Source organism: Dipodomys spectabilis, unplaced genomic scaffold (genome assembly GCF_019054845.1).
Source record: "Dipodomys spectabilis isolate Male_0828 unplaced genomic scaffold, ASM1905484v1 ptg000179l, whole genome shotgun sequence".
Taxonomy (NCBI): domain Eukaryota; kingdom Metazoa; phylum Chordata; class Mammalia; order Rodentia; family Heteromyidae; genus Dipodomys; species Dipodomys spectabilis.
Window position 1 is genome coordinate 8,199,480 of NW_024870856.1, and position 12,201 is coordinate 8,211,680.

General features: G+C 42.3%; 1 protein-coding gene across 1 annotated transcript in view; it reads right to left on the reverse strand.

The window, feature by feature from the left end:
* Adcy2 (adenylate cyclase 2) overlaps positions 1–12,201 on the reverse strand; it is a 338,643-nt gene that overhangs the window by 54,349 nt on the left and 272,093 nt on the right. Inside the window, exon 15 of the mRNA XM_042695213.1 lies at positions 8,793–8,877. Within this exon, the coding sequence (XP_042551147.1) occupies positions 8,793–8,877 (85 nt within the window). The remainder of the gene's footprint in view (positions 1–8,792; positions 8,878–12,201) is intronic.

Sequence of the window (12,201 nt, forward strand, 5' to 3'; positions counted from 1 at the left end):
CTGGTCTACCTTGCAAATGGCCAGGATAATGAAGTGGAAGGATCTAATACAGAATCAGAAAAACCCATGATGAGGATAAGAGGAAAAAAAGAATAAGATCTTCAAATAGAAGAAATCTAATGAAGGATGAAAAAGGAGAACAAAATGCCTTCATTTGTTATCTTTTACAAAAATGGCTCTTGCTCTGGGCATCAGTTATTATTATTCTGGTTATATGTTCCAACAAAGATTGGTACAAAAGTAAATTTGTCAAAAATGCTGGGCATTCTAATTTAATGTCAGAAATGACGAAAATGTTACCAGTGTCAGATAACATTTTGGCCTTTACTCAGAAGAAGCTGTTCAATAGACAAGAGGAGAAGCCTGTCTGGCTTCAGTTCAGCCCTGTTTGGTTGCTCTTGCACCTGGTCCTCTGCAGGTGTGCCCAGGTCCTAAGATTTGTTCCGACCTCTCATGAGCTGGCTGCATCCTTCACAGGGGAATTGTGGCTAAGGTCAGCTTTATCATTAACAAATACAGCCTTTGTACTAAATGCAGCAGGAGACAGAAGAATTCATACATATTTATAAGAAAACCCTTGACCAAGTTAATGTTGGGACAATGAATAACATGGTGTATTAGAAATTATGCAATAGAAACACTAACTAATATTCTTAATCCTGTGTAGACAGATCCCCTCATAGGGTAATAAAATATCCCTAGTTTTATTCAGATTAAAAATAACAAGGAAAAAAAAGATCTCTTCCAGAAACATTTCTCTCTGTCTCTCCACTTCATTTCTCTCTTCCTAATTTGAACATTTTACATTGGAAAGAACTAGTCGCCTCTTGCTGTGAAAGTAATTCTTCAAAATTTAATTTAATAATTATAAAAGTTAGATGCATTTGCAGTTTCATTACTGCTCTTCTGAAATAATATGAGCTATATGAAAAAGAAGATGTCCATACTAAGTAAACACTAATTAAAAATTTAGAAAAGAGGTAAATACATCACAGTGTCCAAATAAGGAATAATTATCCAAGAAGCAAAACACATATCAAAATATGAAAAACATGGTGGTCAAATTTTTATGCAAATATGTACTTTTGAGTATTTGCCTGAAGGAACATCTCCTTCTGCATTTTAGTTGGCTGAGGGACCATTTTGAATGGCAGGAACACACAAAAGCAAAAATTATTCCAAGTACTTAATGTCATAAGGACTATCACATGTAATTTGATTATTTAAATTGTTCTTTTTTTGGGGGGGTCCGGTCGTGGGGCCTGAACTCTGGGCCTGGGCACTGTCCCTCAGCTGTTTAGCTCAAGGCTAGCGCTCTACCACTTGAGCCACAGTGCCACTTCAGGCTTTTTTCTTTTTGCTTATGTGGTGCTGAGGAATTGAACCCAGGGCCTCAGGCATGCAAGGCAAGCGCTCTACCACTGAGCCACCTACCCAGCCCCTTAAATTGTTCTTGAATGTTCTATGGTAACACATGGTTACGTCAGTCCATCACATTGGATGAAATTGCCCACTTCTCTCTCATGCCCTGGGTGAGCCACATTCCTGCACTGTCTCCACACTGAGAGGCACTTGTCACACTGTCCACCTCGTCTTGTTGGCTGAGCACTTGCCTCTGTCTAGGTAGCTTGGAACGCTGGCAGAGCTGGCTGAGGACATCACACTCATCTTTGCTGCTTCTGAGTTCATCATGGTTTTTCTCATGCAGTAGAAACTTGGCAATTGTCCACTCTTTAATAGCAATCCCAAAGAGAAATAAATTTCTAGGTGACAGAAACAGAGAGAAGTCTCTCTGCTAGAGGGGTGTCCCCATGGGACTGGCCCAGAAACATCCTAGAACCAGGACACATGCTATAATAAATCTGCAGGGTGGGATTGTAATGTGGTCCTACACAAGCTGAGAAGCTGGGGCTGATCTCCTCGACCAAGCAGGAACTTCCAAAGGTTGTGGGGTTCTTTGGTAGAGAATGAGGAAAATGTTACTCACTAGTTAGTAAGACTGCACTTCCAATGACAAATACTAATTCTAAACATAAACACTAAGTGTGAAAATGAATCCTCACTATCAGTGTTGGGTTGGAAGTTATCTGTCTCATAATGACAACCTCAAGCCAAACTGTTATGAACCAGGTCAGAATCAGAAAAAGTCTTCCGGTTTCTGGAAGCAAGAATGAACAGCATGGCTTGAAAACCCAACGTGACACTGAGTTGAGGCATGTCCCAGATGGAAGCAGGCATGGGCACAGACTGAACATAACTTCAAAAAAAAATGGTGAGAGCTGGGGAGATAGCTCAATGTTAGGACACTTGCCTACTTTTATAAGGCCCTGCATCCAGTCTCTAGTACCACCACCACCACCAGCACCAGCACCACCAATGAAAGACCCACAAAAATCCCCAAAACTCACTCTCGCTCCAAATTCCTAAGGCGTCATAGACATAAAGAGTATGAGAACTGGCACAGAACTTCAGTCCAAAATAGCCCATAAAACAACGTGAGGCAATAAAAGAAGAACTGGACTCTACAATGCAGGAGCAAGTTGTGAAGCGTAGGCAACAACAGTCACTTGGACTTTGCAGAGATGAAAAACACAGATAGTAGGAAATGGGTCTGAGCATACCCATCACAGAACAGGCAAGGTTGAAGGAATGGAAACAGGAAAGTTTGTGACAGAAGCCACAAAGACAGGATCCAACAGTTTCTTTTCCTTTCTTCTGATGGCATTGTGGCTTGAACTCAGGGTCTTACACTTGCTGGGAAAGTCCTTTATTACTTGAAACAAACCCCCAGCACACAATGTACTTCTAACAAAAGTTAGAATGGAATAGAAAGGAGAGAGAAGAGATAAAATACACCCAGATACCAGACAGTGACCGGAAGTGGGGTACAGTCCAAGGCTGAGTAGCCACCATGACTTTACATCAGGAAAAATGGAGAACAGACACCCTTTAACACAGCAATCTGTTTTCCAGAAAGATGAAGAACAATTCTACAAATACCAAGAAAGACATTCTCTACCAAGAGATGACAACAAGGCAGAAAGGAGATTTCTCAGTACAACAGAGGCCAGAAGAATACAGAATTATGTTTTTTAAATGCTGTAGTGAAACACTGCATTGGGAGATATGATTGAGGATTCACAATATTTGAGACTATACAAGAAGAAAACCTGAGGAAATGGTATTAAGAAGGGGAAGACAGCCAAAGGAAGTGGGGCGAAGGTGAATTTAACGTAGGTACATCAGACGTATGTATGGGATGACACTAAAATGACAAGTGAAGCCAGGTGCCACGTCTGTAATCCGAGCTTCTCAGGAGGCTGAGATCTGAAGACTGTGATTTAAAGCCGGCCTGGGGGGGGGAATATCCGTGACACTTGTTATCTCCAATGGACCACCAGAAAACCAGAAGCAGCACTGTGGCTCAAAGTGGTAGAGTGCTAGCCTTGAGTGAAAACATTCAGGGATAGATCTCAGGCTCTGAGTTCAAGTTCCATGACTGACAAAGAAAGAAAGAAAGAAATGATAAGCAATCATAATGAAGAAAACCCAAAATTCCTTAAAAATATAAATCCTGAGTATTACACATGCGCTTACATGGAAAAGATGGGAAAAGAAAGTAGTTTTGTCAACAAGAAAATTGAGTCTAAGCAGAAAAAATATTCAGAAGGAGTAGTGAAAAAGGTAATTGTCAAATGACTACAGATACCAAAAGACAGAAAGAGATCATGTAAGAAGCTTAAACTTAAAAATGCAAAGAGTGCTCGCATGGAATCTGGGTGAGGATGATCACGGTTTGTGGCATTCTGCATGAAGAAGACGCTCATCTCCTTTGCTGGCCGTGGGGTGTGAACTCAGGGCGCTGCTCTTGCTAGGCAGCCCCGCACCTGTCAGTGATGCCCCAGCCCTTCTCACTTTAGTTATTTTTCAGGTAGGGTCTCTGTGCTTTTACTTTTGTCCCAGCTAGCCTGCACTGTCAGCCTCCTCCTTACCCCTGCCACGTTGCTAGGTGTACAGGGTATGAACTGTCGTGTCTAGGTTGATTATTGAGATGGGTCTTGCTTAACGTTTTTCCCTGGCTAGCTTCCCTGGCTCTGCTTCTCTGATCCTTCCAACCTCTACCTCCTAAAGGAACTAGGATTACAGGTTTCAGACGGTGGAGAAATTAATGGATTTTACTAACCATGTACATGTTACAGGTTTTAAGTCAATGGCTAAAAACCAGAGCAAAAACCTAAGAAACCAAACTTGTAAGTTATTCATGATAATGTGAAGAATGAACTCCATTGGTCAAGAGAAGGCAGAAGAGCAGAAAAAGGAGTAAAAACAAAAAGGATACAGGTGGATTAAAAAAATAAGATTATATCCTGGTACCAGTAGCAGCCTAGCTACTCAGGAGGCTGAGATCTGAGGATCACAGTTCAAAGTCTGTCTGAGAGACAAATAACCAGCTAGAAGCTGGAAGCAGAAGGGTGGCTCCTGTGGGCAAAGGTCAGCCACGAATGAGTAAATAGAGCATGAGGGAGATGCCAGGGGCACAGAAAGAAGATCATAGCAGTAATAAATAAGATTAGACACATAAATGGATGTCCCTTGTTCAGTAAAAGGGAGGGTTTTTTGGGGGGGAGGATAGAGAAATAACGTGCAGTTGGGATGTTATCTGCCAGAGATACAAATAAAACATACAAATCTCTCAGGTGAATGTGAGGGTAAAACACAGGAGAAGGTTCATCCTCCAATTCCACCCAAAAAAGGCTGCAAGCATTGTACCTGACATTAGAGAAACAGACTTCCAGGGAAAGCTCTCCTGTGGAGTTGAGTGCTTTTGCAGTGGCCTGTGTATGACCTACTTCGCCTTCTTAGCATGACTTCTGTGTTAGCCTTTCATCTCTGCCTGGAAAAAAGAGGGTGTGGGGGTGCTGGCATTGTGGGGTCTCTGCTTCTCAGCTAGTTGCAGCACAAGTGATGAATGCTTCCTTGGGATTTCCATCACCTGTTTCCACGCTGTGTGCTCTAAAGATGACTAATGTATTTTGGTTAGAAGCCTATTAGAGATGTAAGTCCAGCTCAGTAGTTTAGAAGTTCAATGTAACAGCAACTTGGCCTGTTTCTATAATTTCCAAAGTAACAACCAGAATTTCTTATTGCCAGATCTAACAAAAACTTAAACCTGAATCGCAATCTCCCAGGCTAGAGTTATTGTATACCTGGATGGATTGTTTTATAATATCTGTCTCTTTATATATGTCTTACAGATAATGTACTGTGCTACCTGTAATTATTTTATACTTTGAAAGACACCCATGCACACAGAAACCATTTATAAAGTAATTGATAAGGGTATTTTCTTATTAGAATATTTTAAAGTTAGGATCCAGTTGTAATCTACCTTCGTGTTTTCAGTGCGTGTACCATCTTCTGAGATGCACTCCTGCTTAGTGAAGCAGTGTAACGACTCTGCCTCTGCAGAGAGGACTGTTCATTGGATTTCTGGCCAGTGTGATGGAGGGATTCTGATCCCTGGGTGAGTTCCACCCAGCCCTGCCTAATCCTGGGGCCCTGGTGCTGGTGACCCTCCTGAACCCACTTCTAATGACAAGCCTCCAAGGCGTGCTTCCATTTTGACACCATACCCTTAGCTGTACACAATGGGAGAATTACAAAGTACCCGTAAGCCTCCTTGTCCTTAACGTTCAGTTGGATTGTCTCCAAGGGCTCTTATGAGAATAATCAAGCCAGTCTATGCCCAGTGTCTAGGCAAGAGAGTAGGCATTTTTAATGCATTATTGTGTCATTGTGATAAGGTTGCATTTGGAACCACTCATGGGGACCTTGCCTGCCATCAGCAGCTCAGAACTATTTTGATTTCTCCTCTCCTCTCCTTTCTTCTCCTCTCTTCTCCTTTCCCCCTCCCCTTCTCTCCCTCCCTCCCTCCTTTTCTTTTTCTTGTCTCTCTGTCTCTGACTTTGTCTCTCTGTCTCTCTGTCTTGGTCCCTCTCTTTCTCTCCTTTCTTCCTCCTACTCCCTACCCCAGGGCTTGAACTCAGAGCCTGGGTGCTGTCCCTGTGCTCTTTTGCTCAAGGCTATTGCTCTGTTACTTGAGCCACAGCTTCACTTCTGGCTTTTTGGTGCTTAATGGGAGATAAACTCTCACAGACTTTACAGGCGTGAGTCGCCAGTACCCAGCTCCATCCTGAACATTTCTCACCAAAGGACAGGAAATTCACGCAAGCTGTGCAGGCATCATGTTGATGATTCTGCTCTGGTATGTCCATTCTATCCTATGGGGTTCAACGACCACTCTTTCTGCACTGTTTTTCACTAGGAAGCATTATCATGAATGATGAAAAGGGAAATTCATGCCAGTGCACTGAACCATTCTGGAGTTCTGGATTCCTGGTCCGAAATGAAGGGTCTGAACAGGGCTACCTCTGGTTCTCTTTCTACTCTAGAGTTCTGACGTTGTGAAGTACTAGTCGGCATCAGATACAGGAGAGCCCCTCCTGAATGAGCGGGAGGCAGAGCGATCTATGGACCCAGGCCTGACAGGCATGGAGGCTGGGAGCTGGGCAGGGACTGGCAGCAAGGCTCACAGTAATGAGCGCAGAGCTACAAGCTCACGGGACATCTGATCTGGACCAGGACAGGGGCAGGAAGTTTTCTGACTCATGACTCCAGGAAATTGTATTTGGGTGCCACTTGGTGTGTTGTCAAGCTTTCTGATATTATTTATCGGGTCTTTCAGGTGTCCTAAGAACAGCAGCCAGCAAAGCGGAGCTGAGATGAACTCAACTGCTGATGCCTCCATCCAGCAGAGCAAACATCATAATACAAACCAGAAGCTGTGACAGCCAGCACTAAGGCAGCTTGCTGAGGAGGCATGGGTTCTTCAGCATGCACTCACGAAGGTTCCATTTGAAGGAATAGTCTGAAGCTAGAGCTAGCAAATTTCAGTGCACATGAGCAACCAATATTGAGGTGCATAAGGAGAGCTATGATTTTCCATTCTATTGTCCTTCATGCATTCATTTATACAAGGAGCTATCCCCAGGCTAGAACCTCCGTAGAAGGAAACATTCACATGCCCTTGGGGCATGTCTAACTCTGCCTGAGCAGAGGTGAGGGATGAGCTCTGCACAATTAGAGGAGAGAGGGAGAGAGGGAGAGAAAGAGCGAGGGAGAGAGAACGCAAAAATGGCCCCCTGGAAATAATACCAGAGGTCTGCAAGGACTTTACTTAGCACCAGGTCCTTAAACAAGTGTATGAGGACAGCATTTGGTCAGTGGGAAATGGAGAAAGCTTACAAACCCATTCTTGTCTTTAGGAACTTACTGTATATAAAGCAAAGAAGAGGGGAAAAAGTAGAGGTTTAGAGATGATGTTAAAAAAATGGAGGCTAACCCATTTAGCAAAGATGATCTTTCCTGTAATACCCAAGAAGAGCCATCATAGGAGCTGAGTACAGAGTCCAGGAAGGTTTTCAGGGAGCCACTCTGGAGGACCTCACAGTGTGGGGGCGGGGGGCACTTCAGGGGAGCCCGGGAAAGACATGGGTAGGAGTGTAGGGGAGCCCGGGAAAGACATGGCTAGGAGTGTAGGGGGGCACTTCAGGGGAGCCCGGGGCAGACATGGATAGGAGTGTAGGGAATCCGGGCAGCCTCTCTGGTTTCACTGCTTCTCTCTCGAGCAAACTGAACACTGAGTCCTCTTCAGAAAATTCTGTCTCCTTACTGGCTTCCGTAGTGTTGTTCCCACAGTTTATGGCAGTGAACAGCCCTACTTCACATTCAGGAATAAGCTGACATGGAACTTTTTATGGGGAACCAGTATTTAAATCACAAACATTGAAAACACCTGGCCTAAATTAAAACACTTAATTATTTTTTACAGGTAGTGGTGACTGAACTCAGAGCTATGAACTCAGATGCCCCATTACTTGAACCATACCTCCAGGCCCATTTTGTATTGGTTACATTTTTTTCATGATTGGATTTAAGTAGTTCTAGAAAGGGGTTTTCATTCCATATGTCTGATTAAGAGTACAATGCAACTCAATCAGTGTTACCTCTTCCACCATCCGTATTAGTTATTTTTGAGATAGTGTCTCACTGAGCTGTAACACGCCTACTTGTGTTGATCTACTTTGGACAGGAGTCTATTACTCCATACTGCTATTGGTTGAGACTGAGTTTCATGAATTTTTTTTGTCCAAGCTGACCTTGAATTCTGATCCCCTGGCCTCTGCCTCCCAAGTGGGACTTACAGCAAGGATTACAGCCTCGAGGCACCGTGCCTCACTAAAAGATAGCTTAATATTTGCTATCTTCCTATATTCTAAAATATAAAAGATGTATGTGGTTTAAATTTTAATTCTTCAGTTCCTTCCAAGGGTCATATTCTTCACTACCACAAGTACTGTGAAAACTTAGAGATAATAAAAAAAAAGTTGACAGAAACAAACGAACAAAGCCATGAACTTATAAGTGTGACATACATCATTTAAACCAGGCATCTCTGTGTACCACTGTAATCCTAGTTACTCATGAGGCTGCAGCAGGAAGATCACAAGTTTGAACCTTGATTACCTTGTGAAGCCTTAACTCAAATGGGGAAAAAGGCACTCAATAGCCTAAACAATCATCAAATTATCCTCTTGATTGTTCACTTGGTAACTCCAGTGCGGTGTGAACTGAAAAATGTCAATCAACAAGCTCCTTGTTTTAAAACAAGAAACACATTTTTAAAAACAAAATGAATGGACTTCAAAGAGTTCTGTGTTTGAAGTACTTACCAAGAGCTGTCCGGCAAAACAGATGAAAAGGATGAAGGCGAGTGAGAGAAACGCAACTCCAAAGGAAATCCCAAGGACAGATGTTCTGCCAACAAACAGAGACAGGCTGAGATGGAGATCCTTCCAGATCCTTCATTCTGTGTGCTAATGTTTGACTTCACTGGGACTTAATTAAATGAACACTGTGGTCCTTGCTAAGTTGTTTCTTTTAAATGAAAAGGGAGCTAAAACAAATCGAAGCGTACATTCGTGGAAGAGGATCTGCAGTTGTGGTAGATGAACATGCTACAATTTATTGACCTTGTCCTGTAAACAGCAGTTCTCTGAGAGAGAAAAAGATCTAGACATTCCTCTATGTGGGTCATGCATGCGCTGGGCATGACCTCCATCTCTGTGTCTTCTTCCTGCCACTGGAAACCTGGCAGCTACCGCTTCCAGCAAGCCCCACCGTGATGTCTTTGAGGCCCGGGCTGCCCTTCCACCTGCCGACCTGGATACACCAAGTCCTCCCCTCTTCCCATCCACCACACTCAACTCTGTTCTGCACAGACAGTTTCATATGTTACCTGAAAATCTCCCAAGGTTTCACAGGTCAGGCCCTGGGGCATGCTTGACCAAGCCAACAAACGTGAAAGCACCATGTGGGTAAGCCAAAGCCCACGAGCTAAATTCTGTCCCTAGTGCATTGTAGATTCATTTACAAGAACCAGATATGTTTCTGAGACGTCTTCTAAATAATTGATTCAAACTCCTTTAAATTGCATTAAGGATAAGGACAGAAGTGGTTGGAGTATGCAAAGGTCTGGGGCACAATGAATAATCAAAGATAAAATAGAAATGGAATATCTAAGGAGGAGTCTGAGACCACAGTGGAACTCTGTGTCAATTGACAATGGCTGGAGATGGAGAAGAAACCAAAGAGGTGGAGCTGAGAAGAGGAAGGACCCCTCAAACGTGACCTCACCAGCTCCTTACTGTAAGTTGCCTGTGGGCAGAATAGAAGAACCAGATGCAAGTCAGCAACAAGCTACAGCCCTGCCTAAATGCCTAGGAGCGTCCCAGAGGAGAAATGGCCAGACGCCACACAACAAGCAAGAGCCATCGAAACACGTTCAAACCAATGCTTAAACCTGACCCGGTGATGAACGGCCACTGAGTTATTTCCTAGGTGTGTCACAGTGTTTTCAAATAGGCGGCCTGATAATCTTTTTTTTTTTTTTTTTTGCACATTTATTAGCAATCATAGGACTGCTAAAAGGTTGCATGCACACTGAACATGCAGATTGTTGACTAGCCCTGCGGGCAGGCCCATGCCAAACTGCTTTGATGCAAAGAGCGGCATACCCGCTTTGGAGCACATAAAGTCTACTGGAGGGATGTACCGCGGGTCTACCAGCATCCACTCTGTAGGACACTCCTTGGTCTGTGTGGATTCCCTGGTCAGAATCCAGCAGAAGCCCTAGCTATCAGCCTTCCTCCTGAGCTCAAGTCCCCAGAATACCTTCTGGAAGCTTCCTGCTTAGGAAGGCAAGGGACAGAAGAGAAAGCCCTTTTCTACTGAGTTAAGAGGGCTCTTGTCATAGCATTGTGACACAGTGACCTATCTGCTTAGCTTGTCACCATCTCTGTTTTCCCATGCGCCCTCTCAGTCTTATTTGATTCTATACCCTACTAGTTCTCATTGTCAAGGAAATGCTGGCCTTATAAGGCTAAATTCAGAAACAAGACATCATTTCTTAGGTATAGATCTGTGTAATGGTTTGCTGCTATGGTGGCAGTGATGATGATGGTGTCGGTGACACGGTGGGCAGTGGTTAGGAGGATGGTGACACAGGCAGAGATGATGGAGATGATCACGTTAATGGAGATGGTGACAGTCATGTCAATGGCAACTGCCATGAGGATGCTTATGGTGGGGGTGGCTTGGTGGTGATCATAATAATTGCAGTTCTGAGGAATCTCTGCATTTTATAGTTCATTTTAATGTCACAATAACTGTGTATAGTAGATACCATGATTATCTCATCTTTCAGAGAAACTGAGGTCCAGAAAAGTTGAGATGCTGTCTCCATTAAACAGTGCTCAGGATTTATGCCTGTGTAAATTTATTCCTGACCTAGGTTCTGTTTCTAGGAGCAGATATGTCATAATTCTACCTAGTTTCATAGTTTTATATCGGAGTCAATTTTGCTAATGCTCCTGGAAAACAGATATGGTCATGTAAGTTCCCAAATATAAAATATCCTACATAAAATCTCTTATAATTTTAAAAATCCCCTATCTGAAATAATTTCTTCTTGTGCTTAGTGTTATTTTTCTGTTGTTATTTAATGTTATTTTTTCCCTTAGATGACTCTTTTGAGGTTGCACATTTTGCAAAATCTTAAAGTATAAATTTTAGGTTTACTATTATACTATTATGTTCATTTTCCATATTATTAATATTGTCTAACTAAACTTTTGCAATTCCTTTCTTCTTTATTGAAACATATACTTCCTCTTTTCTTCATTGTTTTTTATTATAGTCTTTGGTATTTTCTACTGAATGGATTCAAGGACATAAATATTCTACTAGTTGCTGCTTTAGCCAAATCACACAGATTTTTCATTCATAGCAACTCATTGTAACTCTTTTCTAAAACCCTATCATTTCCAGTAGTGGAGGTATGGTTCAAGTGGTAGAGCACCAGCCTTTAGGAAATGATAAGCAAGAATAAGAGGCCTTGAGTTCAAGTTACACACACACACACACACACACACACACACCCCTATCATTTCAATTTCCATTTGCTTTCAATACAAGAATAATTCAGATATCTAGATTTAAAATTCCAAAAGGAGATTAGTGTGAGTTGGTCCTTGCCATTTTTAATTTTATTGGGTTTGATCAAAGATTTTGACCTCTACTTTTTTTCTTTTGACATTCTTCCCCCCTTGGGTGTGCTCTGCTTTTCCTACAACATATAGATTTTTGAAAATGACCCATCTTATTTCATACTAAAAACAATGGGTAATCTCTACACCCATCTGTTGAAGTAACCTGCTGTGGTAAACACTTAAGGGACTCACAAGTTTGGTTTGTTGACGGCAAAAGTGTATTCATTGCAGGTTTGTCAATGCACCAGAACATTTTAATAATTTCTAATTTATTTCAAGGAGATGCTACAGTTCACAGCTTTTCATGGCTGTTAAACTGGAGACTGTACCTTTATAGTATCTCCCTGTTTCAAGACTACCTTTTATTTGAATTCTGTATTCTCAGAATTTGATAGTATTGCTGCTCCCTGCAATTTGGTAAAATGTTTCCTGGAATAGCTATTTTTCCTCTTTATTCCCAATATTTCTCATTCTTTTGCAGCTAGAGATATACATAATAGGGATTTTGCCTTTGATTTATAGATCCAAGACT